Source organism: Aedes aegypti, chromosome 3, assembly GCF_002204515.2.
Source record: "Aedes aegypti strain LVP_AGWG chromosome 3, AaegL5.0 Primary Assembly, whole genome shotgun sequence".
In the NCBI taxonomy this organism is placed as follows: domain Eukaryota; kingdom Metazoa; phylum Arthropoda; class Insecta; order Diptera; family Culicidae; genus Aedes; species Aedes aegypti.
Genome location: NC_035109.1, coordinates 124,384,321 through 124,411,066, shown reverse-complemented (window position 1 = coordinate 124,411,066; position 26,746 = coordinate 124,384,321). Strand labels below are relative to the sequence as shown.

The window sequence follows — 26,746 nt, the reverse complement described above, 5'->3', positions numbered from 1 at the left end:
TAGAGATCCTAAGTTTTAAAGCAAATCCCATTCTAAACAATATTGTCAAAATGGTTACAGCTTGAGACAGTTTTAATATTTCGAAGCAGATAACATATATCTGTGCAATTGGATTATAAAAAAATCCCCTGGCATCCCTGATGCTCTGTAAACTGTTGAGCGTAGAAATTGTTTGCATACCTGAGAGGAAATTTTTTTCCATCAGTGTCGGTCCCGGGTCCGTTTCGGATCTCGCTGGTCCCATGGTGGGCAATCGTGGTGGGCAGCAGAAGCGAGGGGCATCCACTTTCACGGGATTGCTGTTCGCCGTTTCGTATTGTGTTGCCATTTTTATTACTGTTCCCGTTGTTGATATTGCTGTTGTTGTTGTGGGTACTGTTGGTGACCGTTTCCAAACCACGTGAAAGCTTGAGCATTTCCTCCCCGAATTGGTGCAACGCCGTCATGGTCGATGGCGTCGGCTCCGGAATACTGTGGGAATAGAGGGTGAAAACATTGAATTAAATGGGCTGGCCCTCGACACTAGTTAGGAGCGATGACCATTATAACAAATTGATTCTGGGTGGGCTATTAGGGTGAGAGCACTATGCTTTGGCCCATAAAGCCGACATGTAGGTGATTTTTTTTTCAAAACGTGCAAACAATACGTTACATATTTTCATAATTCAGTATTGTATTTTCTCAGTTAATAACTGTGAAAGTGCTCATAAGGGATAATGCACAAATTATGTCACGCTAAATTTCAACTTTTTTGACCTTGACCTCCTCCCCCTTTGTCACGTTTTTTGTATGAGTCCTCTGAAATTTTTGTAAGGCTTGTCGCGCTTGACTTGACCCCCTCCCCCCTCGAAGCGTGACGTAATTTGTGCATGATCCCTAAGAACACTAAACTGAGAAGCGGGCTCTGTTCCAGTGAGGACGTTATACGAAGAAAAAGAATTAGAAGAGGTTGGTAAATGGCTGGGCATGGCGTACCATTGGTACCTCGCGTACCTGAAGAAATAAAGTATACCCCTTTGTGCAATCCTTAGCCTCCTGCTCAGCAATTGCTATCCCTACCTTTTCGCGGTACTGGCCGGGGTACGAACAACCTTAGGGAAGATCGGGTACTTTGGTCATATGCTAAAAGGGAAGGGGGTTTGCTTCTGTAAACCTGGAGCGTCTGTATTCCATGTTAGGAGTGGCTGTCAACAGCGTCTGTTTCCCATATCAAGGGCGGCTAATAATCGTCCGAGTGCTAGAGAAGGACTGTAAGCTAAACTGTGTACTATGGTCCTCCGAAGATTTAGGGGGAATGGTCCTCTGGAAATCTAGGGGGTTGGTGTCAGGCCCTGCAAGCCAGCCATAAAAAAAATCAAGCAACGAATAATCAACGAGAGAATACGAACCGGGACAATCGGCGAAGACCACAGCCACGTAAAGGGGCTAGCGACTGGAAGCTCGGTGCGTGGAACTGTAAATCTCTCAACTTCATCGGGAGCACACGCATACTCGCCGACGTGCTGAAGGACCGCGGATTCGGCATCGTAGCGTTGCAGGAAATGTGCTGGAAGGGATCAATGGTGCGAACGTTTAGAGAGATTCATAGCATCTACCAGAGCTGCGGCAACACACACGAGCTGGGAACAACTTTCAAAGTGATGGGTGATATGCAGAGGCGCGTTATCGGGTGGTGGCCGATCAATGAGAGAATGTGCAAGTTGAGGCTCAAAGGCCGGTTCTTCAACTTCAGCATAATAAACGTGCACAGCCCTCAACTCCGGAAGTACTGATGATGATAAAGACTTTTTTTATGCGCAGCTCGAACGCGAGTACGACAGCTGCCCAAGCCACGAAGTCAAAATCATCATAAGAGATCTAAACGCTCAGGTTGGCCAGGAGCAGGAATTCAGAACGACTATTGGAAAGTTTAGCGCCCACCGGCTGACGAACGAAAATGACCTACGACTAATTGATTTCGCCGCCTCCAAGAATATGGCCATTCGTAGCACCTACTTCCAGCACAACCTTCCATATCGATACACCTGGAGATCACCACAGCAGACAGAATCGCAGATCGACCACGTTCTGATTGATGGTAGGCACTTCTCCGACATTATCGACGTCAGGACCTATCGTGGCGCTAACATCGACTCTGACCACAATCTGGTAATGGTCAAACTGCGCCCAAAATTCTCCGTCGTTAACAACCTACGGTACCGTCGGCCGCCCCGGTATGACCTAGAGCGGCTTAAGCTATCGGATGTCGCAGCGGCATACGCGCAGCACCTCGAGGCTGCATTATCGGAAGAGGGTGAGCTGGATGAAGCCCCTCTTGAGGACTGCTGGAGAATAGTAAAAGAAGCCATCAACGATGCAACCGAGAGCAACGTCGGGTACATGGGACGGAGTCCACGGAACGATTGGTTCGACGAGGAGTGTCAAGAGGTTTTGGAGGAGAAGAATGCAGCGCGGGCGGTCATGCTGCAGCAAGGGACCCGGCAGAACGTGGAACGCTATAAACGGAAACGGCAACAGCAGACCCGCCTCTTTCGGGAGAAAAAACACCGCCTGGAGGAGACGGAGTGCGAGGAGATGGAACAGCTGTGCCGGTCTCAAGAAACGCGTAAGTTCTATCAAAAGCTTAACGCATCCCGTAACGGCTTCGTGCCGCGAGCCGAGATGTGCAAGGATAAGGATGGGAGCATTTTGACGGACGAGCGTGAGGTGATCGAAAGGTGGAAGCGCACTTCGACGTACACCTGAATGGCGCTGAGAGCACAGGCAATGAAGGTCAGGACAACGGAGGAAATGCTTTTGTCGGTACTGCGGAGGATGGAAACCAACCAGCCCCCACTTTGAGGGAGGTTAAGGATGATATCGGAGCTGAACTCATAGAGATGGGCCCGGAGAGGCTGGTCAGGCCATGTTGGTTCTCTGGCCGCACTGCGTGAGAAATCTGTCTTCTCACGCGGTGGACGGTGCTAACGCTCCCGAAGTTTAAATGACATTCGTCCCCATGGCAACTTGATCGGCTCAGCTGATAGCGTCGTGAGGCGTAAACCAACATAGCCGACGATCAGTAATCATCAGTTGTTGTTAGCCCACAGAAGAGAAAAGTTGTAAAACCTCAAGTTGGAAATAAAAGTAACTTAAGCTAAAGGTGTTAAAGTGATTTAGCAATAAAGTGTGTCGCATGTAAAGTGTAGTGTAGTTCGCCTCCCTAGCAGTGAAGAAAGTGCCCCCCGTACTAATGTGTGCTGCTATCATCAGTAGCTGCTGTTTGTGCATTTTCGGTCGCCTGCTCTGCCTCCCAACGGTTGATTGGTGTACGGCCACTCACTCGACGGTGATCTCAGTGCTGTTTGCAAGTAGGGTACCGGGCCTACGTTGGCCACGTATCACTTTGGAAGAAAATTAACACAGCGTAGGGGTATGCACCAACATAATTTGGTGCCGTGACCAGGATTTCGACGCCATCGTGGATTCAGAAGCACGTGAGTGGATCACCTACTGGGCGCTGCCATCTTGCTCGCGCCACTCCGGAGAGTAAAATTATTTCAAGGCTCGAATAATCGGGCATCAGGTAATTACATGTCCGATGCGTGTCTGGGGTCTCGCAGGTGCCCTCTAGATTTCCCCGTTTCTCTCTTTACATGCGATTTCTTCAACGAGCCGGATTCGATTGTTGCGATACCACTGTGGAGCACATCCTTAGGCCAGCTGTCGCCATTGTAAGGACACTCCATCTGGCTTTTCGTATCCATAGACTGTCGCCATCACGCCGCGACCATCCAGCGCCATTGTAGTAGGGTGCCCGCTGCTACCCAAGCCACGCCATCCCGCCATTACGTCCCGAGAAGCTGGTGACGTCATAGAAGCATAGCCGCTTCCATTGTCCTGTTCGTGACACCATCCCGCCGTTCCTGATTCCTGCGCCAGCTCCGCACGTGTCTGCGATAAGCCGGATTCGCATCAAGCGGATAGTTTCGGGTGTTTTTTCGAACGCCGTCGTTCACGAACCTACGAGCCACGACAATTTCGAGGATCATTTGCGGATTTTCAACGTTCAGCACGTTCGCTGTGCCAGGACCTAATATTTTTTGATAATTCAAGACACATACTGCCTTGGAATTGGTGAGTACCATTCCAAGTGATCACTAAATTTCCCGCCAGGCCTACCGTGGTCTTTTCTCGTCGACAGACTCATCATTTGTACATCGTACATCGCCCCTTTCCCCCCCTCGCTTCTGAGATGGCGTCGCCGCATCACAAAGCAACGCTGCTTAGCCGGAGGACCACGATGATCACCGCGCTGGGTCGGGCAGAGGCTTTTGTGGACACCTACGAAGCGCAACGAGACCAAGTGCAGGTACCCATCCGACTGGAGTACCTCAACAACATGTGAGCAACGTTGGAGGAGGTGCAGGGGCAGCTGGAAGATCTGGAGGATAGCGATGAAGGTAGGCAATCAAATGCTGATGTCCGTGCCGATTTCGAGCCTCGGCTCTTTAGAATAAAAGCCGACTTAATTTCCAAATTACCTGTTCTCACTCAACAAGCTCGCTTCCCTGAAACCTCTTCGCACTCTTCCGCTTTGTCTGGGTTGAAGCTTCCTACGATCTCTCTTCCTGAATTTGATGGGGATTATATGCAATGGCTAGGATTTCATGACACGTTTTTGGCTTTGATCCACTCTAACACTGAAGTACCAGCGATCCAGAAATTTCATTACTTAAGAGCGGCTCTGAAGGGTGAAGCGGCGCAGCTGATTGAGTCCATTGCTATCAGTTCCATCAATTACAACCTAGCATGGCAAACATTGGTAGATCGGTACGCCAACGACTACTTATTGAAGAAGCGACACCTACAGGCGTTATTCGACATTCAATCAGCAAAAAAGGAAACTGCTGCATCGTTGCACACGCTGGTTAACGAGTTTCAGCGTCACACGAAGGTTTTAGGACAGCTAGGAGAACCGACTGATTCCTGGAGCAGCATTCTGGAGCACCTCCTGTGCACAAAGCTTCCTGACGACACTCTCAAGGCCTGGGAAGATCACGCGTCAACCAATAACGATCCAAACTACGATTGTTTGATAGAGTTTCTTCAACGTCGCATGCGAGTTTTGGAATCCATTTTGGTTAATCATCACCAGTCAGCATCAGCATCGAATGGATCAACTCATACCTCCAAGAGGCCGTCTCAGTTCAGGGTTTTATCATGTGCCTCAACTTCTAGCTCTGGTGCCAAATGTCCCGCTTGTAATCAGGAGCATCTGCTAATGAGGTGTGCGAAATTCAATCGGTTTTCGACTTCCGAAAGGCAGCAACTCGTTTCGAGCAAGCGTCTTTGTCACAACTGTCTCAAGGGTGACCACATCGTTCGTAACTGTCCATCGAGCTATAGATGCAAGCATTGTAACAAGCGTCATCATTCCATGCTGCACTCCGGCGACAACTCTAGGCCAGCCAATGAATCGTCTTCTTCTCGTACGTCAATGTCTACGCAAGCCATCCCGTCCAGTGCTTCCTCCGCCGTTGAGCCAGTAGTTCAGTCCTCCAAAGCCTCGGAAAGTGTTCCCAGGGTCGTTGTTAGTGCTTCCGCTCCACAGCCACGCGAGGACGTCTTCCTGTTGACAGTTTTAGTCAAAGTTGTCGATGCTTACGGTCAGGATCACTTCGCTCGTGCATTACTCGACAGTGCTTCTCAACCGAATCTCATTACCGATCGCTTGGCACGCAGGTTGCATTTGAAAAGGAACTCCGTGAACGTGACCATCCAGGGGGCAGGCAATCTGTCAAAAAAGGTACGTGAATCGATTTTCGCTCGAATCAAATCGAGGAACGATAGTTTTGAATGCAGTGTGGAGTTTCTCTTAATGGACACTGTGACTGCAGATCTCCCAGCACAGGATATCTCCGTCAAGAACTGGCGAATTCCGGATAATTTATCGTTGGCCGATCCCATGTTCAACAAAAGCCAACAGATTGACATGGTTCTAGGCGCCAAGCACTTCCATTCATTCTTCCCAAGCACTGCTCGTCTTCAGTTGGCTGATAATCTTCCGATTCTGGTAGACAGTGTATTCGGCTGGGTCGTTACGGGTTCCGCAAATATTGCTCAGCAGCAATCTACTACTCCTAGCGTCGTCGCAATCTCCATGTTAACACTCGAGGAAAGCATGGAAAGGTTTTGGAAAACTGAAGAGCTTACCGTTACCGATAATTACTCTATGGAAGAACGCCACTGTGAAGATTTCTATAATTCCACAACATTTCGCGACGAAACAGGCCGTTACATTGTTCGTCTACCTCGCAAGCCAGATTTTGATGCGATGCTAGGAGAATCTAAAACAAGTGCTCTACGACGTTTCGATCAACTCGAGAGGCGACTCGATCGGGACCAGAAATTGAAGGAGGACTACCACAACTTCATGAAGGAGTACCTCGCCCTCGGCCATATGCGCTTGGTCGAGAAGGAAGATGGAAATCACTCCCAAACTTATTATCTTCCCCACCACCCAGTGATAAAGGAGGAGAGTACAACCACGAAGGTACGAGTTGTATTCGACGGCTCGGCCCGTACTTCTACCGGCTTCTCCCTCAACGAAGCCCTCTGCGTGGGTCCGGTGGTCCAAGATGACCTTCTCACTATAATTCTTCGGTTTCTGACGTACCCAGTTGCTCTGGTCGGCGATATTGCAAAGATGTACCGGCAGGTAGTACTGCACCCAGACGATTGCCCTCTTCAGCGAATCCTCTTCCGGTTCTCAAAGGACACTCCCATCGAAACCTACGAGCTGCGTACGGTTACATATGGCTTGTCTCCATCATCGTTTTTAGCAACGCGTACGCTTCAACAGCTGGCGAAGGATGAAGGTGATAAATACCCGTTAGCTGGCCCGTCTATCCCCAAGAACTTTTACGTCGACGACTACATAGGTGGAGCAAACTCTATTGAGGAAGCTGTCCAGCTTCGGGGGGAGTTATCTGAACTTCTAGTTAAAGGTGGATTTGTTCTGAGAAAATGGGCCTCAAATCGATTAGAAGTTCTACGAGGGCTTGAGGACGACCAGATTGGTACTCAATCAAGCCTGCAATTTTATCCAAATGAGTCCATAAAGACCCTGGGAATCTGCTGGGAACCCGAGACAGACCAACTTCGTTTTGAATCCCAAATTCAGTCTCGAGACGACCCACCGACAAAACGTTCCATTCTTTCCGACATTGCCAGACTCTTCGACCCGCTTGGCCTAATTGCACCTGTTGTTGTCACTGCAAAAATCGTGATGCAAGAGCTGTGGTCACTCTCATGTGACTGGGACGAGCCAGTACCACATACCGTTCGATTGAAATGGGAAACTTTCCGACAAGAACTTCCAAAGATCGCATGCTATCGAATCGACCGTTACGCGTTCTTGCCGGAAGCTAGAATAGAGTTGCACACATTTGCCGATGCTTCCACATCTGCATACGGAGCATGCACTTACGTCCGCTGCGAAAACGCCCTGGGAACAGTTAAAATTCGACTGCTGGCTTCAAAAAGCAAGGTTGCACCGCTAAAGCGGTTGACCATAGCAAGACTGGAGCTTTGCGCTTGCGTCCTGGCATCGCATCTCTACTACCGCATCAAAGAATCAATCGGAGTCCACGTGACAGCTTCATATTTCTGGTCGGATTCTGCTGTATGCCTGTACTGGCTTCGTGCACCTCCCAGCTCCTGGACCTTTGTTGCCAACAGAGTATCAGAAGTTCAGCATTACACACATGGTGGCAAATGGAATCATATATCCGGTACAGAAAACCCTGCAGATCTAGTTTCACGTGGAATGACTGTAGAGGATTTCGTCAAAAGCAAAGCATGGAAGCATGGTCCATCGTGGTTGGCAAAACCATTACAATCCTGGCCAATCTCGAATCCTCCGGCCGTCACAGAAGAAATCCTGGAGTCCAAAAGCGCCATAGTGTCAGTGCAGACAACAGCCAGTATAAACCCATGGTTCATTCGTTGGTCATCTTACAGCCGATTGCTCCACGTTGTCGCATACTGCCTGCGTTTTGCCGCCAAATCTCGTTCGAAATCCAAAACTCAGCCACTTGCATCCCCAAAAGAGATCGAGCAAAGCACAACGTCGTTAACTGTTGAAGAACTTGCTAGAGCCAATGCTCTTTTGATCCGCTTTGCCCAACAAGATGCCTTCAAGGAAGAGATCAAGGAACTGCATCGAGGAAATCCTGTTCCAAAAAGATCTACAGTGCGTCGTTTATCTCCTTTCATAGACGCGGAAGGACTCTTGCGAGTAGGAGGTCGGCTAAACATGTCTCTACTACCATATCAGTCCAAGCACCCTGCCCTCCTCCCTAAGACGCATCAGTTTACGCGTCTAATTGGCGAGCACTTCCATCAAAAACTTGTTCACGGCGGCGGGCGTCTTCTTCTATCGTCAATCCGTGAGGAGAACTGGCCTCTAGATGGTCGTCGATTAGTCAAGGGCATCGTTAGAAACTGCTTCCGCTGCTCACGTCATCGTCCTGTGCCTTCGCAGCAGCAAATTGGCCAGCTGCCGATGTCCAGAGTCATCCCACGCCGTCCCTTCTCTGTATCCGGTGTAGATTACGCTGGTCCTCTTTACCTCAAACCCATCCATAAACGAGCTTCTCCTGCAAAAGCTTACCTATGCGTGTTCGTGTGTTTCACCACGAAAGCTGTCCATCTGGAGCTAATCGGGGACCTATCAACTCAGGGATTTTTGGCCGCATTAAGACGCTTCATAGCAAGAAGAGGAATCCCAAGCCACTTGCATTCGGTTAATGGGAAGAATTTTGAGGGGGACAAGCGTGAATTGGCCGAATTATTCGAAAGATTTCGAAGCATTGATGAGCAGAATACAATCGCTTCTGCCTGCTCCGATCAAGGGATTATGTGGCATTTGACTCCTCCCAAGGCACCACATTTCGGTGGCCTATGAGAAGCAGCGGTCAAAACTGCCAAACGTCATATATTTCGCCAACTAGGAAACATAAAATTATCGTTCGAAAGCTACTACACCGTATTACATCAAATAGAAGCCGCAATCAATTCACGCCCACTCCTGCCGATGTCCGATGATCCAAACGACCTTGCCGCGTTGACGCCAGCTCATTTCCTCATCGGAACGTCGATGACAGCCTTGCCCGACCCAGACATCCAGCACACACCGACCGGCGCACTCGAACACTTCCAAAAACTCCAGTTGCACGTTCAGAAGTTTTGGTCCCACTGGCGGACTGAATATCTTCAAGAGATGCTGAAGGATACGAAACCTTCTGTCCGGAACAACGAAATACAACCCGGGCGACTGGTGGTCATCATCGACGATATGTTGTCGACAGCGCGCTGGCCTCTAGCGCGTATCATCGAACTGCACCCTGGAAAAGATAATTTGACGCGTGTTGTCAGCCTACGCACTGCGAAAGGAGTCATCGTACGACCAATTACCAAAATTTGTTTGCTGCCGCTTCCGAATCCGAATCAAGATGATGGTCAATCGAATAATCCAACCGCCAATCCGATGTCTACCGAGGAGGAGTAATTTTCTTGAGTTACCACCTGAAATGAAAAGAAAAACTCAAAATTAATTGTAAAATACTTACCTTGATGTACTCTGTTAGATTAAGACACGATTTGTTTTTGTTTACGTTTTTGTTGAACATAATCGTTCAAGGCGGCGGGTATGTTGGTTCTCTGGCCGCACTGCGTGAGAAATCTGTCTTCTCACGCGGTGGACGGTGCTAACGCTCCCGAAGTTTAAATGACATTCGTCCCCATGGCAACTTGATCGGCTCAGCTGATAGCGTCGTGAGGCGTAAACCAACATAGCCGACGATCAGTAATCATCAGTTGTTGTTAGCCCACAGAAGAGAAAAGTTGTAAAACCTCAAGTTGGAAATAAAAATAACTTAAGCTAAAGGTGTTAAAGTGATTTAGCAATAAAGTGTGTCGCATGTAAAGTGTAGTGTAGTTCGCCTCCCTAGCAGTGAAGAAAGTGCCCCCCGTACTATTGTGTGCTGCTATCATCAGTAGCTGCTGTTTGTGCATTTTCGGTCGCCTGCTCTGCCTCCCAACGGTTGATTGGTGTACGGCCACCCACTCGACGGTGATCTCAGTGCTGTTTGCAAGTAGGGTACCGGGCCTACGTTGGCCACGTATCACTTTGGAAGAAAATTAACACAGCGTAGGGGTATGCACCAACAGGCCATTTTTTTGCACCGGCTGATAGGCACAATCTGGGAAACACAACAGCTACCGGGGGAGTGGAAGGAAAGGGTGATATGCCCCATCTACAAGAAAGGCGACAAGTTAGATTGTGAGAACGTTCGAGCAATCACCATTCTAAATGCGGCCTACAAAGTATTATCCCAGATCATCTTCCGTCGTCTGTCATATATAGTAAGCGAGTTCGTAGGAAGTTATCGAGTCGGCTTCGTTGACGGCCGATCGACAACGTACCAGATCTTTACTGTACGGCAAATCCTCCAAAAATGTCGTGAATACCAGGTCCCAACGCATAACCGTTTCATCGATTTCAAGGCGGTATACGACAGTGTCGACCACGCAGAGCTATGGAAAATCATGGACAAGAACAGCTTTCCCGGGAAGCTCACGAGACTGATAAGAGCGACAATGGAAGGTGTGCAAAATTGTGTGAAGGTTTCAGACGAACACTCCAGTTCGTTTGAGTCCCACCGGGGACTACGACAAGGTGATGGACTTTTGTGCCTGTTGTTCAATATTGCGCTAGAAGGTGTTATGCGGAGAAACGGGCTTAACAGCCGGGGTACGATTTTTACGAGATCCAGTCAATTTGTTTGCTTCGCGGATGATATGGACATCGTCGGCTGAACATTTGAAAAGGTGGCAGACCTGTACACCCGCCTAAAACGCGAGGCTGCAAAAGTTGGACTGGTGGTGAATGCGACCAAGACAAAGTACATGCTAGCTTGTGGGGCCGAGCGCGACAGGGCTCGCCTAGGTAGCAGTGTTACGATAGACGGGATACGTTCGAGGTGATCGACGAGTTCGGCTACTTTGGGTCCTTGCTAACGGCTGACAATAAGGTAGCCTTGAAATACGGAGGCGCATCATCAGTGGAAGTTAGGCCTACTATGGCCTCCACAAGAAGCTGCGGTCAAAAAAGATTCACCCCCGCACCAAATGTACCATGTACAAGACGCTCATAAGGCCGGTAGTCCTCTACGGGCATGAAACGTGGACGATGCTCGAGGAGGACTTGCAAGCACTTGGAGTCTTCGAATGTCGGGTGCTTAGGACGATCTTTGGCGGTGTGCAGGAAAACGGTGTGTGGCGGCGAAGGATGAACCACGAGCTAGCCCAACTTTACGGCGAACCCAGTATCTAGAAGGTGGCCAAAGCTGGAAGTATACGATGGGCAGGGCATGTTGCAAGAATGCCGGACAACAACCCAAAGATGGTGTTCGCGTCGGATCCGGTTGATACAAGAAGGAGTGGAGCGCAGCGAGCTAGGTGGGCGGATCAAGTGCGTATCGATTTGGCGAGCGTGGGGCAGAACCGAGGGTGGAGAGATGCGGCCTCGAACCGAGTATTGTGGCGTGAAATTGTTGATTCAGTGTTATCTGTTTAGATGTTAACTAAATAAATGAAATGTTGGTTAAATCTAAGGACCATCATAAGATTTCTGATACCCTCTAATGATGTTTTACGAAATTGAAAAAAAATGTACCCACTCAACTCGTTGCATATCTAGATTTTTACAGCAGTCATCGTAAGTATCCATCTCGACAAGCCTCGTTGGATTAATGTACATCTCGTGTTGTAAAAAATATCATCCTGCATCTTGTTGCGTAAACTACTACTACGACACCGAATAATCAGTGCATGAAAGATGGTCGTTCATCACAGATTGGCATCATGAAAAACTGCTTTTTACGATGAGAACGAAGAGGCTCATTTCCATATGATAACGTACTCAAACATTTCAGTAGTTCAAATAATTCAGCAATAAATCTGTTCATAGTATAAATGTTTTACCACTAACTCAAAAAAACGGCACAGGGTCAGAAAGTAGACCCCCTGCCCTACGTACCTGGACTCCAGCAGCCAGAGATCGTGATTGTCCAACGTTGAAAGCTCGGTGTCGGTCGATGCCGCCGAGTGAGCATGGTTCGGGGTCGACGGCAAGCTTAGTTTAATAATGCGCTTCCAGGTGTTTCGCCGGTCGAAGACCGGAGCCTGCCCGAGCCATCCGCTTGACCAACTTCCAGTGGCGCTGGCCACGGCTCCGGCAGCCCCGCACAGGTTCTGACTTTGCTGCGCCAACAAGCGAACCGTCAGGGTGTATGTAATCAGCATCACGCACAACGGGATGTAGAAGCAGACAATCGATCCGACCAGCTTGTACACCGGATCCGGGATCTGGCAGGTTCCCTCGACCAGCACCGAAGCGTGATTCTGTGTAATTACAACAATACTATATTATTTATGTGATTGGGGAGAGATGGCTGTATTGTAACGTCAACAAAGTGAGGGACAGGAATGATATGTGCTACCATGTTGAAAAGGGATTTGAAAACCTTTCATTATTTCCACAAGGGTTCGCATTTCTGCGCTGTCAGCTCGATAGCATTACAATCAAATTCAATTTGCTGGGTATTTAAATTCTGGGTATTTTTAATGCTCGCAGCAGATCATTGAAAGATGCAAGCAAATATACGGACTGATTGGAATACAAAGTTGATAATGTAATACACAGGTTTGAATTGCATTTTCCTCTTAAAATTTCCATCTGATCTCTTTTATGTCGTTTATAGACTGAGCAACATCCGGCAAATGAACAGACACATAAAATGATTGAAGTTGTTAGGGATTTATAAATGTTTTTGATTGACATAGGTTTTCAGGAATTTAATTTTAACGCATGGAATAAACGAAAAACTCATTCGGTTAGTTTATGCAAACGCGAATAAGGATTTACTATGAAGGAGATATTTGAATTTGATTCCCTCATATATGTTAGTATTTCAAACAAAAATGAAATATAATAAGTTATCTGCAATTCATTTTCATATAATTGAGATGCAATTTCGTTGTTATTCACTGGCCGGCTGCCTATCCCAAAGACCTAAGAACCGACTGGATACTCATTTTCTTTATTCTAGATTTACGGAGTGGGCATCATACCCTTATGCTATGCGTACACAAATTCTTTCTGATCTTGGAAGTTTTAAGAACCATCTAAAGCAAAGTACTGTATAATTCAGTGCTACAAAAACAGTTCTTTTCAGTACTGTTAGCAAAAGCTAGCAGTGGTAATCCTTCTTGGAAACAGTCGTGGGAAAGAACCTCTTAGAAGGTCACTTTTCCGTTCGTTTATTTACTGAATATGGTGGCAACTACAAACAAATGGAAAAGTGAATCTCTGAGCTCAGAACTTCCATCCAAAAGAGTGGGTATTGAAACTGTCACAAAGAGAGGCAAAATTGAAAGAAAGGACGATCCTCCGGAAAACACGCCCTCTTTTTTTTTGACTTTAGAGTCTTAGACACATTTTAGAGTTTAGACACATTTTTCGAATATCAAATTGAAGCAGCATTTAGCACAGACCCTTTGATTCGAGTGGGGAAACAAAGGGTGCCGCCAATCGTGATCAGTTGTTCCGAATTTGGAGGATTCAGGCAGGAGCAGTGCTGGGAATGGTAATAGTAGTAGGCTTGAAATTAGCGAAAATCACGTGGCTTCCCCAGTACAGTAGTTCAAAAACGTGAATCTCATCAAAAAGCCTATGTTGGGGAAATGAATTTTCTAAGTCTTTAGTGTCATTGAAGGCTCTAAATGCGGGAAATGCAGCGGGAAATAGAACATTTTTCTACAGTAATTTTAGGTTACCCTTAGCAACGGGTGTTTTGCAATTTTCAAGGCTCTTTGCCTACAGCAGCGGTAGGCGTGAGTTTCACTGGCTTCGCTGACTGCGATTGGCTTTGTTTGGCTACAGTAGAATGAATTTCAGATTTTTTCCCAACCCTGGGCAGGAGATCTTGAACTTCATTAGGGGAATCCAGGTTTCCATCCAAATCGCAAAGGAAGGACATTCTCACGTTTTTTCCGGAAACTCTTAAAGATCGCGATCTTTTTCGTAAATATCTGGAAGAAAATAAGCACAAATGTTTTACTTATGACGACAAAACTGAACGTTGAAACAACGTCGTCTTGACAGGTCTCTCAAGTGAGTAGTTATATCACCTAAAGAGATCAGGAATAGAATTTTACCCAGTCCAAGTAATCATTATGGTAAAGAGAACTTAATTTGGCATCCTTCGGAAGGGAATTTTTCAAGAATATTGTTTAGTTCGCTCTAACAAAAGTGACCTAAGTAATATTGAAGTTTTAGCATTGGCGTAGCTAGGATTTATTTCTGGAAGGGGGCTTAGCAAATTTTTGTTTTACAGAAGTAATTTCTGGTTTCGTTCAGTCCCGTTTTTTACTACTTTCCCGGTGAACATACTGGGACTTTTATACACACAAACACGTCGGACCCCTTGACGAACAAAACGAAGAAATAATCATTCGAATCTGTTAACCCGTCCGTAAGCCATTTCGTGACATGCAAACACCATTCCATTTTTATTTAGATAGATTTGTGATTTTGTCTCATGTCACTGCCTATCAGACGGGGTTGGTGGTCTAATGGCTATCGCTTCTGCTTTGCAAGCAGAAGGTCGTGGGTTCAATCCCAGGCCCGTCCCTTTCACATATATGTAACACACTTTCTAATAGCTGTCTTTCTCTATCTCTCTGCGTCATTAAGGCGCAAACATCATTAGTTGTATCTATCGCTAGAATTGAATATATCGACTTAACCGCTTATCACAGTGGTATCCATACGGTCGAATACCTCATCCATCACTGGGGTGATTTTGATCAGGTCGGTATTTCCTTTCAAGGATGAATAATACTTCGTTGGCATCACTGGCATTCCATGTTTTCTAGTTAATAGATGTCTAATGATGATTTTAAACTTTTTTATTTCTATTAAGGTCAGTTTTGCCTAGAAATATTCCAAGTTTTTGAAGGTATTAGCAATACTGTTGGAAATGTCGGTACTAAACAATCTGCTGGTGCTAAGCCTGCATGCAAACTTTGAGTGTTAAAAATGTTGTGTAAGGTTCAGTGTGAACTGCTGAACTCATTTTTGAAACCGTACAGCATTACAGGAATAGTTTTTTGCACATAAAACCGTTTATTCTCGAACAACATGCTTATTTAAATGGAAATTACATACATTTAGGCGTATTATGCAGATTTATAAAGTTAAATTTTGCAATAAAATGATGACATACACAAGTTGTAAGGATTTTGACATAATTTTCTGATTCAGGAGAGCTAAATTTAGTAAATAGGGAAATTTTACATTATTAAATATGCTTTATTATATAGTGATCAATATGGCCCCAATGTGTCATTTTCAATTTTTGACATTAAAACTAATTTTATGAAATGTTAAATTTTATTTCATAAAAAAATGATTTCATAAACTGATAGAGATCAATAAAGTACTGTTTTTACCGAAATAAATTTGACAATATTCGAATTCCTAGGGATAAAAAGTTGTGAAATAGTGATCAATTCGCCCCCGGATTACGGTAATAACAGCTAACTAATTAACTTACTTCCTCTCCCCGGTGGACATAAGGACGGGGCCGGCGCCGCTATCAATCGAAAAATATCAAGAGTAGTGTGATTGTACATTGAAGATGGAGAAAAGCTAAAACCCAAGCTTCATCTGAGTGGTTCTCTGTGCAACATAACTATTCTGATTGATCACGGAGTTAGCAACTACGAAGTGTATGTTCCATCAGTTGATCGTTTTTTGTCACTGCCCATCAATGACATTTGTAAATTTCAGCTGACACTACGGAAAATATTGAATAGTAAAAAAACGTCAAGATTTTTCCATAATTACTCACGAGGAATATCCATTATGATTCTTCAACGAACTTTACAAGTATTCAACCATGTGCTTTATTGAGATTCCTCTGAGATTTCCCATGGTAATTTCTTCATGAGTTATTTCCGTACTTTTTTCGTGCTTTCTACGAGAACTTCTTTACAAGTTGTCAGTTCCCCCTAGGATTCCCACGGAAAACCATTTCCAAGATGAATAGTTATTATTCAACATTTTTTCCTGAAATTTCTTTAGGTTTTCTGATATTACAATAAAATTTCCTTAATAGTCTCATTAAAATAACTTATAAACATCCAAAGTCAGATAATGCTTTTAAAATTCTTTTCAATTTTTCTCCAGGAGGTTATCTACATAGTAACACATATATTGAGCTTTTCGGTAATCCAATCCACATGGTTATTAAATTTCTTAACTCACTACGCCTGATAAAGATGGATAAATTAAGTGTAATATTATGAAAAAATCCACGTGCTCGGCTGGGATTTGAACCCAGAACTCTTATATGCTAGACGAGCGCTTTACCAACTAAGCTACTGAGCCACTTGGTGACCCAGTAACTCAGTTGATTACAAGTTTCGAATTTAAATCCCTACAGCTCACGCGGACCCGTGGATTTAAATTCAAAACTTGTAACCAACTGAGTTATTGGATCATCAAGTGGCTTGATAGCTAAGTCGGTAAAGCGCTCGTCTAACATACAAGAGTCCTGGGTTCAAATCCTAGCCGAGCACGTGGATTTTTTCATAATTTTACACATAATTTATCCATCTTTACCACGCGTAATGAGTTAATTAATTTAATTTAGGTTATCTACAGTTTTATAACTTTTAAATCAGAATTTTGAGTTTTTAAATAAGTTGTTCATTAATAACTGGGGATTTTTCAAAAACATGTAAGAGAAATTCTAGGAGCCTCATCAACATTTTCGTCAAGATCACCTAGCAACGATTTTTTCACAAATTCTTTAGAGGGTTCACCAACAGTTTTCCAAGGTTCTTCGTAAAATTTTACTTCAGATTCCTTTAACAAATGCTTCAGATAATCTCTTTCGGAAAATTCTTCAATGTTGCTTGAAAAATTATCCAGGACCTCCTACAAAAACCATGAAATGGTATTCTTCCAGGTATTGTTTCAAGGATTTCTTACTAGTATTCCACAAGATTTTCACAAGCATTAGAATCCAATTTGGTTAATGTTCTAAGTGATTTCTCAGAGAAGTTCTCATTTCCATCTCAACAATTATTTGTGAGATATGAACATGTTTGTAAATATAATATTTTCAATTAATATGAAAAATTTCTAAGTAGAAGGAATTGGTGTCAACACTTGTAGTGACGAACCATTCAAAGTTTTTTGAAAGAAAGCCAAACGCAACATTCAGAATGAAGGCATGTGTTATCGTATTTTACTCATATGAAAAGAAAAATAAACTGGATTGGCTGTGGTCAACCACAGAACACTGTTATACCGACACTATCGACAATGGCGAACCATTTAAAGTTTGTTAAATAAAGTGAACGTTCTGCAAATCTACGCTTATAGTGTCGAACCATTGGAATTTTTTTTTGTAAATTACAAAAATAACGGTTAAAAGAAAGGGGTGTTTTGGAAAAAAAAAAAATGAGTGTGAAACATTAAAAATTTATGAATAAAAGTATGCCGACACTCACAATGACGAACCATTCATTGTTTGTTGGAAAAAATCATATTTTCGTCACACCGTTATAAGGATAAAAAGTGCAGTCATACATATTTGAAATAAAAGCATGAAACGAGCTCACCAATTAATCCTTCATCCTTGAATGAGCAGCCAAAATCCACTTTCAGCTTCACGTACAGCATACAGATTCCGCTCGGAAACAAACAAAGAGCAAAGCTAGAAAATAAAAAAAAAATCACGCCGGACATTTGAAAGCGAACTTGAGCGCTTGATTCTTCATACCACACTCACAGAAAATCGCGCGAAAAATGAGGGGAAAACACCCAACCGACTCGTTTGTTCGGGCTCTTTCCAGAAACTGAAATTTTGAAAAATATTCCAAATGCGTTGGTACTGAAAAGTATGTACAAGCTTATTATCCCATAGTGAAAATTCATAATTCAAACCATGATGAAGAAATTTGCTGAAAAGAGTATTTAAATCTGACGGATAGGAGAAGAGATATTCGCTATTTTTGTGGTAAGGACGATAAAAAGATATTGCATTTTTGAATACCTTCAAATTTTGAATTGCCCTAGTATACATGTCTAGCATCAGAAACCCTCAGGAAGATCCAAATGTGGTCACTGCTGCCACCGTTAGTCTGCTATACAGTATGAAGATCATAACTTTGAATACCTATATTTTGTAATCATATCAAGTAAAGCAGTGACCCATTCAAATTTCTTCAAACATTCTGCGAAGCTTTGGAAAGAATTCATTCACACCTTGGTCAGTTACATGCAAAATCACATATGTAGAGTCTCTCATTGATCATGTAAGGTGATCACTATGAAACTTTGAAGAATTCTACCAAGAATTTCAATTGAAGGCTTTTTAATATGATTCTTTTGACAAAATCCAATTAAAATCTTGTAGGTCACATTCCTGGAAAGATTTTAACAATAGATCCATTAAAATCCGTTAGACTTCGTTGAAGATAAGCTAGGAAATTTTTCTAAGAATTTGAAAATGAATGAAATGCTTGTTCAGGCTTTTCTCTAAGGGTGTCCTAAAAATCCATAAAGATCAACTCTGGATGTTTTATGGAAAATGTAAATACGAGTCTTGAAAACATTTAATTTTGTCCTGTACGGCATAGTAGTCCCTTAGAATAGGAAATAACAGCAACCATGCTACATTAGAAGTTTGGAAAAGAATCCGTTAAAATTCTCACTTATTTTCCGACTATTTTGTTAGAAATGCATTTTCTCAAAAATCTACTTAGAATTAGATATCTGCTACAACAGACATTGGGCGGTATGAATAAAATGTAGTAATGTTGAGTTTAGCCCATTGCACGGTGACGTCATCAGAAAATCGTTCTTTTTCCCTCCTTTGGGAAATCTGAAAACAATGCATTGCAATGGTGCAAGTACCTGTCAATATTGTAAATCCAGTATTTGATCTGGCTATTAATCTCTGAGATTTCAGTGAGATTCCTACAAACTCTGGTCCGAATCTTTGGAATTCTTGTAAACTTTAGATCCTTTTAATTTCCAGTTCCGTTGGGATTTCTGAAGAAATCTTCAATTATAGTATAAACCTTTGAATGTCTGAATGTAAAAATGTAAAAGAAAATCGTTAATTCAACCATTATTGTGAGAATTTATTTTTATTTCTAAGAATTCCAGGGATACTACCAGGAAACCGACCGAAATAACGAGAACACCACAGAAATACTAAGAATCCCATATCCATCATCGGAGTTCAACATGCTGTTTTTTTTTCATTCACAGAGAAAGCTGAAAATTCTACCGCTATTTCATCAAATTCTCAGTACTGAAATCTTGAAAATGTTAGGAACTTTATAATCCCACAATTGCTGTAATTTCTAGATTCCTTCATAGGATACAAATTTCTAGCTAAAATTCCAAAATTCTCAGAAAAATTCTTGTTGTCAAATCATTATAAAATTCATATGCACATAGAGGGAATGGTTATCGCAAATTTACACTTCAAATCGTGTAAAGTTGCATTACCTACATGAGTTTGTGTTCATGACCGATTACGCGATGCATATCGGGAATGTAGTAATATTCAAATTTTCGCATGGTTTGTCGTATGAATAAGCGACAAATTTGGCATATATGTATGATTTTATTGATTTTAAGTGTCACTCTGAATGGAATTTTCTTAACGTGCAGCGTCGCTCTGCACTCTGAATAGAATTTTCTTCCCACAGAAATTTTCCAAAATTCATCTGGATATTTCCCATTAATTCTCCCAGAAATTTCTTCAGAGATTATTCAAAGGGTGCTTAATTGAAATTTCACCAGAATTCACACCAGGAAATTCAACTTGCTACCTACCTTCGGTTATTTCGACATGGATTACCGTAAAATCGGGTGTAATTGATCAGAAGGGTGAAATTGATCATCGTATCACACGATTTTGTTTATTCGTAATGGAGCACAAACATCAATGTAAGCTGCAGTAAATGAACGTTGTTTATCGTAAGTATTGTTGAATTGTGTGTTGTGATGTTTTTTGCGTGAAAGAATGTTTATTTCTATGAAAATAATGTCAAATTTCAAAATCATGCACGGTGCAGTATTGACAAACACCTATGAACTTCTATTTATAAGCAAGGATTTGAACATGGTATAAACCTGAAAGTTTATGAGGATGCTTGAGATGTATCCCCTAACCAGATTTCATCACCAAAACTCGTACCAATTAGCTCATATGATTGAAATAATTGAATTTCTGTTAGATATAATTGCATACATTTAGGCATTTTCCGCGTAATTCTTGAAATTTAACTATTCGTTATTTATATAAATATTGCATTGTTAAGAATTTTAAAAGCATATTCGGATTCAGGGAGCTCAAATTTATCATATAGAGTTGTTTTGGAAACTAACAATAATGGCATTGACAAGTGATCAATTTCACCCTGAAATGAGATCCTCTGATTTATTATTTTAGAGGTATTTGTTAACACTAAAATGACATTTGTTAGAAAATTTCGGTACATAAGTCGATGAGGCTCACCTTCGCACTTGTTTTCCTGCATTTAGTTGTTTGACATTGTTAACATTATAGAAAACAGACTAGAAAAACCGTGAAAAATGATCAATTTCACCCGAAATTACGGTACTTTGACATTTTTCCCAGAGGAGTTGTCGCGCTGATTTTTTCAGTTATTTATTCAGCCATTTTTATATTGATTCCTATAAAAATCTTCGATGCATTACGTATTCCAAGAAATCTTTAGGGAACTTTTCCAGGAGTTCGAACAGGGTATTCTTATATATTTTCTGCAGAAATTTCTATGGGAATTCCTACAGCATTTCATCCACGGATTACTCTTGCAGTTCATTCAAGCACTTCTCAAGAGCAATTTACATGCATGCTTCAAAGGTCTTTTATTGCTTCACATTAGCACAGTACTTCCCAAACTATGCGCCGCGGCGCCCTGGTGCGCCGTAGAACTTCTTCAGGGGCGCCGTGAATTATTTTACAACGAACTCGGAAATCAGTAAAAAAAACCTTTACGATTCAATCGATCACTATACATCTGTGAAGAATCAGATAATAACACGATTAAATTGCATTTAAAATTCTAGATTCTATTGAATTGTTAAAACGATCGTTACCGTAGCCAATTAGTTGAGGATTCGCCTAACGTAGTCCATTTTTTTAAATGGATTATAACATCGAAGAATATTGTTCAATAGCTTTAAATTTAGATTTCAACTTGTAGCTATAATCAAAAGCGTTGGTGCTTCAATAACATAGCGATGAAATAAAAGTGTAAACAATTTTTATTGTGGCTGCAAGCAAAAATCCAAAAATAAGTTCAGAAAATACCAGTCAAGATCAATCTTAATAACTTTTTGCGATGGTGTTTTCACCTCAATCGCTTTCCAATTAAATTTATGTATATATGAGTTTATGTATATATGTACAGGTTCTGCAAGCAAGAAAGTTGCATACAACGAAATTTTCAAATTTCGATAACGTGGGAAATTCAGACTGCTTTATAAAACAATCCAATTTCATGTGTTTTTCCACGGTCATTTAGATTAAATGAATTTTCGGATGATTTCAAATTCAAAATGATTGAGTTTTACATCATTGATGGTGGTTCAAATTTGCGTTTCTCCGATTTTCCAAATATGTTCAAGAAAATTAACTTAAAATAACAATATATTTAAGCTGTGTAGTGAGTTGCACCTCAGATTTTTTTAAGCATAACCATTGACCTTGAATGATTTATTTTTTCGAATGTAAAGCAAGAATAACTTATTTTAGAACCAATTTTCTTGTTTTACAATACCCACATTTATATTTCTCTTGCCAAGAAAACCATTTCGAATGATGCACTTCCATGCTTCTACCGTGATGCTACCATATTTCGCGCACGCTCCTCATTTCTCTCACTGCCATTTTATTCATATTTCTTAATACAAATTGGACTACATTATAGCATGTTATAAATCCATGGCTGAAGAAGAATTATTAAAATATTAGTTAACAAAAATTTCTTTCGCAACACAGGTTTGAAATGTCAGTGAGCGAAATTAGTAACGCGCGCGGAATATGGGTACTTTACGATACAAATTTTGTATGTCCAATTTTGCGTTCTATAAGGTTTTGTACATTGAAGGTTATGATGTTTTGTTTTCTTACTTTAAAATCCACCAGTAAAAAAATCCAAAGCTACAGTTTAAGCTGTATTGGTCATTAATTATATGCATATAATTACGTTTCAATTTGGATGCGTGGCGATTTATTTTTTTGTTTTGAAACACATATTTTTGTTAGAGTGGCATCTCAGCATTTCAATATTGTTCAAAACTCTACATTATAATTGAAATTCGCTTTGTGATCTTGAAGTTAACTTCGAAGAAACGATACTTCTTGGATATTGTCGTGTTCTGAACAGGGACAATAAAATATTAAAGTTTTATAAGCTTACAGCTTGGGTAGTGGCTACGGTTAGGATAGCTTTGTTAGACCAATCTTCAGCATAAAATATCAGCAATGATCAATCTTTGTAGACTCATGCAAATGCTACAGCTCAAATGGCGCTTGTTCAAAAACTTTACTTTTGTGAACTTTTATCTAGGTAACGTTGTGGACCCAGTTTTTGCTACTTTCAGAAACATTAAATGGCAAACTCGCGTGCCATACCTCGTGCATGCGTGCTCGTTAATAGCGTTATCGTTGCTACACTCATTTCTGAGTTAACAACCAGAGATGTATGTGCTGTCACAATTGATATTTCTGTTGGTGACCTCAATAGGAAATACGTCTTTCGTTATGAGGTGTATTTACCACATGATGAACCATCCCAATGGATGATTTCAAACGAGTTGTCGTTCACTGCCTATGAAAAGGCCTTCTGCTCCTTGTGGGCAGTGATGCTGATACTCATCACATCATCTGGAGCAGTTCAGCTATCAATTTGAGAAGCTCCAGTCTGATAAAATGCTTAAGTAGTTCATATCTTGGATTACTTATTTTAGGGAATCGCCCAACCTTCATGGTATCTGCTAGAGAAGAAGTGTTAGACATGATGCTCTGCTCGAACAGAATCAGTCACAAGTTGACGAATTGGCATGTATCAGATGATGAATCAGTATCTGATCATCGCTACATACACTGGGAATTGATTGTGATCAAATTCCATGGATTCTCTCCGTCTATTGGAAATCCTAGTATTTTGGATGTTTCCACTTCCGGTGAGTTGGGACACAATTGTCCTTGCTTCGAGTGATCTCATAATTGCTTGTCACTTTGATTATAAGTAAATTTTCTACACAACTCCCTTCACAGGAGAAGTGGACGTCTGGCTGTTTGTAAAGTATGTCAGATAGTCAGGCGGCTATAAAAGCTCTTGCTTCGGCCAACTCAAGGTCGGAGCTTGTTATCGCATGTCGAACTCAAATTGAGGAACTGAATTCAGTCAACTCTGTAAACCTTGTATGGGTACCTGGTCATTCTTCCATCGCTGGAAATGAATTGGCTGATGAGCTAGCTCGCGATGGAGCATCGCATGACTTCATTGGCCCTGAGCCGGCTATTCCAATTTCGAAGTGCTAGGTGAAGCTTCAGATTAATTCTAGGGCGGCAACTCAGCACAAGCAATATTGGAATAGTTTGGAGTCGTGTCGTCAAACAAAATTTTACATTACTGAACCATCTCCAAGGATGGCGAAGTATTTAACAAATCTGTCAAAGCAGAATTGCAGTCTTTTGGTCAGAGCCTTGACAGGCCACTGCCGACTCAACTATCACATGGCAAATATTCAGCGTGTTGACTCATTTGTGTGTGATAGTTGTGACTCCGATTATGGAACTTCGTATCACCTGATATGCAACTGTCTAGTTTTGCGCAAATGCGATTCCAATTATTTGGTAAACATTTATTAAGTGAAACTGAATTCAGAAGGACTTTCTGTTATTCTTAACCCGCTGTGGTAATGAGCTATAGGCTCTCTTTACGCTCATGCGTTTTGCAGTGCCCTTTTTAGGGCGCTGTTCGAACCCATAGTGGCATGGAGCTACATGCTCTCAATTCGCTTATGCGATCTTCCCTCTTCAAGGGACCCCACTCCTATTTCCTCCCATCTTTCCCTTCCCTTTCTTCTCCCATCGGGTAGATGATGAAATAGGCTCAAATATGGCGATGGCACAAATCTCCCAAATGGCGGGGAACGTGCCTTTGGAGCCGGCCTTCTGATACCTGATACCAGCATTTCAATATTGTTCAAAACTCTACATTATAATTGAAATTCGCTTTGTGATCTTGAAGTTAACTTCGAAGAAACGATACTTCTTGGATATTGTCGTGTTCTGAACAGGGACAATAAAATATTAAAGTTTTATAAGCTTACATACACAGTTTTTTTTTTAATTCAGCGTTTTTTATGTAAGTGTGCCGCGTGTTTCCCCAAAAATTGGTAAGGGCACCTCGATGTTACAAAGTTTGGGAACCTCTGCTGTTGCAGTATGTGAGAGTTGCTGCTCTTGAATGCTCTCGTGCCACTTACCAAACGAGAGAGTGAATGTTTACATTCATAGGGCTCTCAGAATGCGATGTGCCACAAACTATGATGGTTCGCGAACTGTTACTCTTTCCGAATATAGTTCGATCGGCTTTTTCGAATCGAAATTCAAGCACTGATACAAATGTAAAGCAATGACAAAATGTATGTTTTAAAATTGAGCTTATAGCTCACTCGATACCGATTTTTGACTGTATTCAGTGATAGTAAACGCTTCCATTGCTCTGGTTAAGTATTGGTTGGTGTTTGAATCTTGAAGAATGTTAATAGTAGTTCATAAATCTTGTTTTATCAAATAAAAATAATTAAGGGGCCTTCCTTAGCCGAGTGGTTAGAGTCCGCGGCTACAAAGCAAAGCCATGCTGAAGGTGTCTGGGTTTGATTCCCGGTCGGTCCAGGATCTTTTCGTAATGGAAATTTCCTTGACTTCCCTGGGCATAGAGTATAATCGTACCTGCCACACGATATACGAATATGAAAATGGCAACTTTGGCAAAGAAAGCTCTTAGTTAATAACTGTGGAAGTGCTCATAAGAACACTACGCTGAGAAGCAGGCTCTGTCGCAGTGAGGACGTAAATGCCATGAAAAAGAAGAAAATAAAAATAAATGAGAGCCAAGAAGTTAAGTTATATCGATTTGTGTGTGAGTCTATCAACACTGACTGTATGCACTAAACGTCGTGAATTATACAGTGAACATTCCATAATTCGACATTAAGGGACAATCGAGTTGAGAAGGTACCGAATTATAGAACACAAAACCAGTGTAAATGTTATCCAAGGAACCATCGAGTTAGCCATGAGAACCAACTCTTACTGTGGTTCTCTAACGCGATATCGAGATACGAAATATCGAGTAAGGGAGAGTTGACTGTACAACAAATAAGTTGTGATGAATTTTACTCATGCTCAACGATTAAGCTCAACGAATAATCTTTTAAACTTCGTTATATATTTTTTTTATTTCAGTCACAAATCGTGATGATGGTGGATCCCTCGAAATCTTGAAAGCCTTCCAAACTCTTTAGGACCTCTTGGGAGTTAATTGAGAGGAAACTGGGAACCAATTTGTGATCTCTGACATTTGAGGAGTTCAGATCTGGTATGTCTGAGAACATCAATAGTTATTCTGTTATTACTTTTTACTACGAGGCATGAGTGTTGCAAACGTAAGATACATAAAGTGGGTAAAAGACAGTATTGCCAAACCAGTTGTCGCACGGTTTTCCACTATAAAAACCATCTTGCTGCTCTTTTATATGACAATCGAGGTCGCAGTGTCGTACAGAATGCAACAGCGTGATCACTGAAGTGTTAAATAACTGAATTTAACAGCTCAATTGAAGTTGGCAATTATAGTAATATGACACCATCCATTAGATAATTGCAATGCCTACGAGCGGCTACAGCGGAAGTTCTCCGCCAAGAACAACTTAACTTCAGCAAATTCTGAATCATCCCTCCAGAGACCACTTGCAATTAATTTGCGAATTGACTCAAAGCCAAGTCTGGGGGGTGAACCAACAGACATACCCTGGATCTGTATATTGAAGCAGCACACACAGAACCCGCCCTCCTTAGTTGAGACTGCCATTTTCACCACCAATTGCAGCCCACATCAAACGACAAAAGGTTTTATAAGCATATGAAAATGCTCCACAGGTATTTCCGGTGGTCATTCCTGGGTTATTTCGGTGGGCAAGAAGAACCAAAGTGGTCATTAGACCGATGCAAATTTTGAAGTTTTTGCTCCCCTATGCTTAAACGATGTCAATTATGATGAAAATGATCCTCCCAAAATTTGGAGTGATTCGGAAGAAATGGCTAGCAGGAACGTCAAAAACTAATGTATGACAGTCTATTGGCTATTTATCACGTATTCTTTAAGCTTGACATATTGTTTACATTGTTCTGGCATTAGCTTGCTGTAAAAATATTGGCCCAAAGTCACCCTTATGGATCAATGTCACCCCGCCTTACGGTATGTGAAAACTTCCCAGCTACAACTTTGCCGAAGACTACATTTCGATGGGACGTAAGGATTATTTGTTATTATTGATAACAAA

At 42.2% G+C, this 26,746-nt stretch overlaps 1 protein-coding gene across 14 annotated transcripts in view; it reads right to left on the bottom strand.

Annotated features, from left to right (window-relative positions):
* LOC5575783 overlaps nt 1–26,746 on the bottom strand; it is a 336,132-nt gene that overhangs the window by 54,106 nt on the left and 255,280 nt on the right. For all 14 annotated transcript variants that reach the window (XM_021855894.1, XM_021855898.1, XM_021855899.1 and 11 more), the window contains 2 exons: nt 12,086–12,450; nt 181–471 (listed from right to left, as the gene is read on the bottom strand). In XM_021855894.1, the coding sequence (XP_021711586.1) occupies nt 181–471; nt 12,086–12,450 (656 nt within the window). The remainder of the gene's footprint in view (nt 1–180; nt 472–12,085; nt 12,451–26,746) is intronic.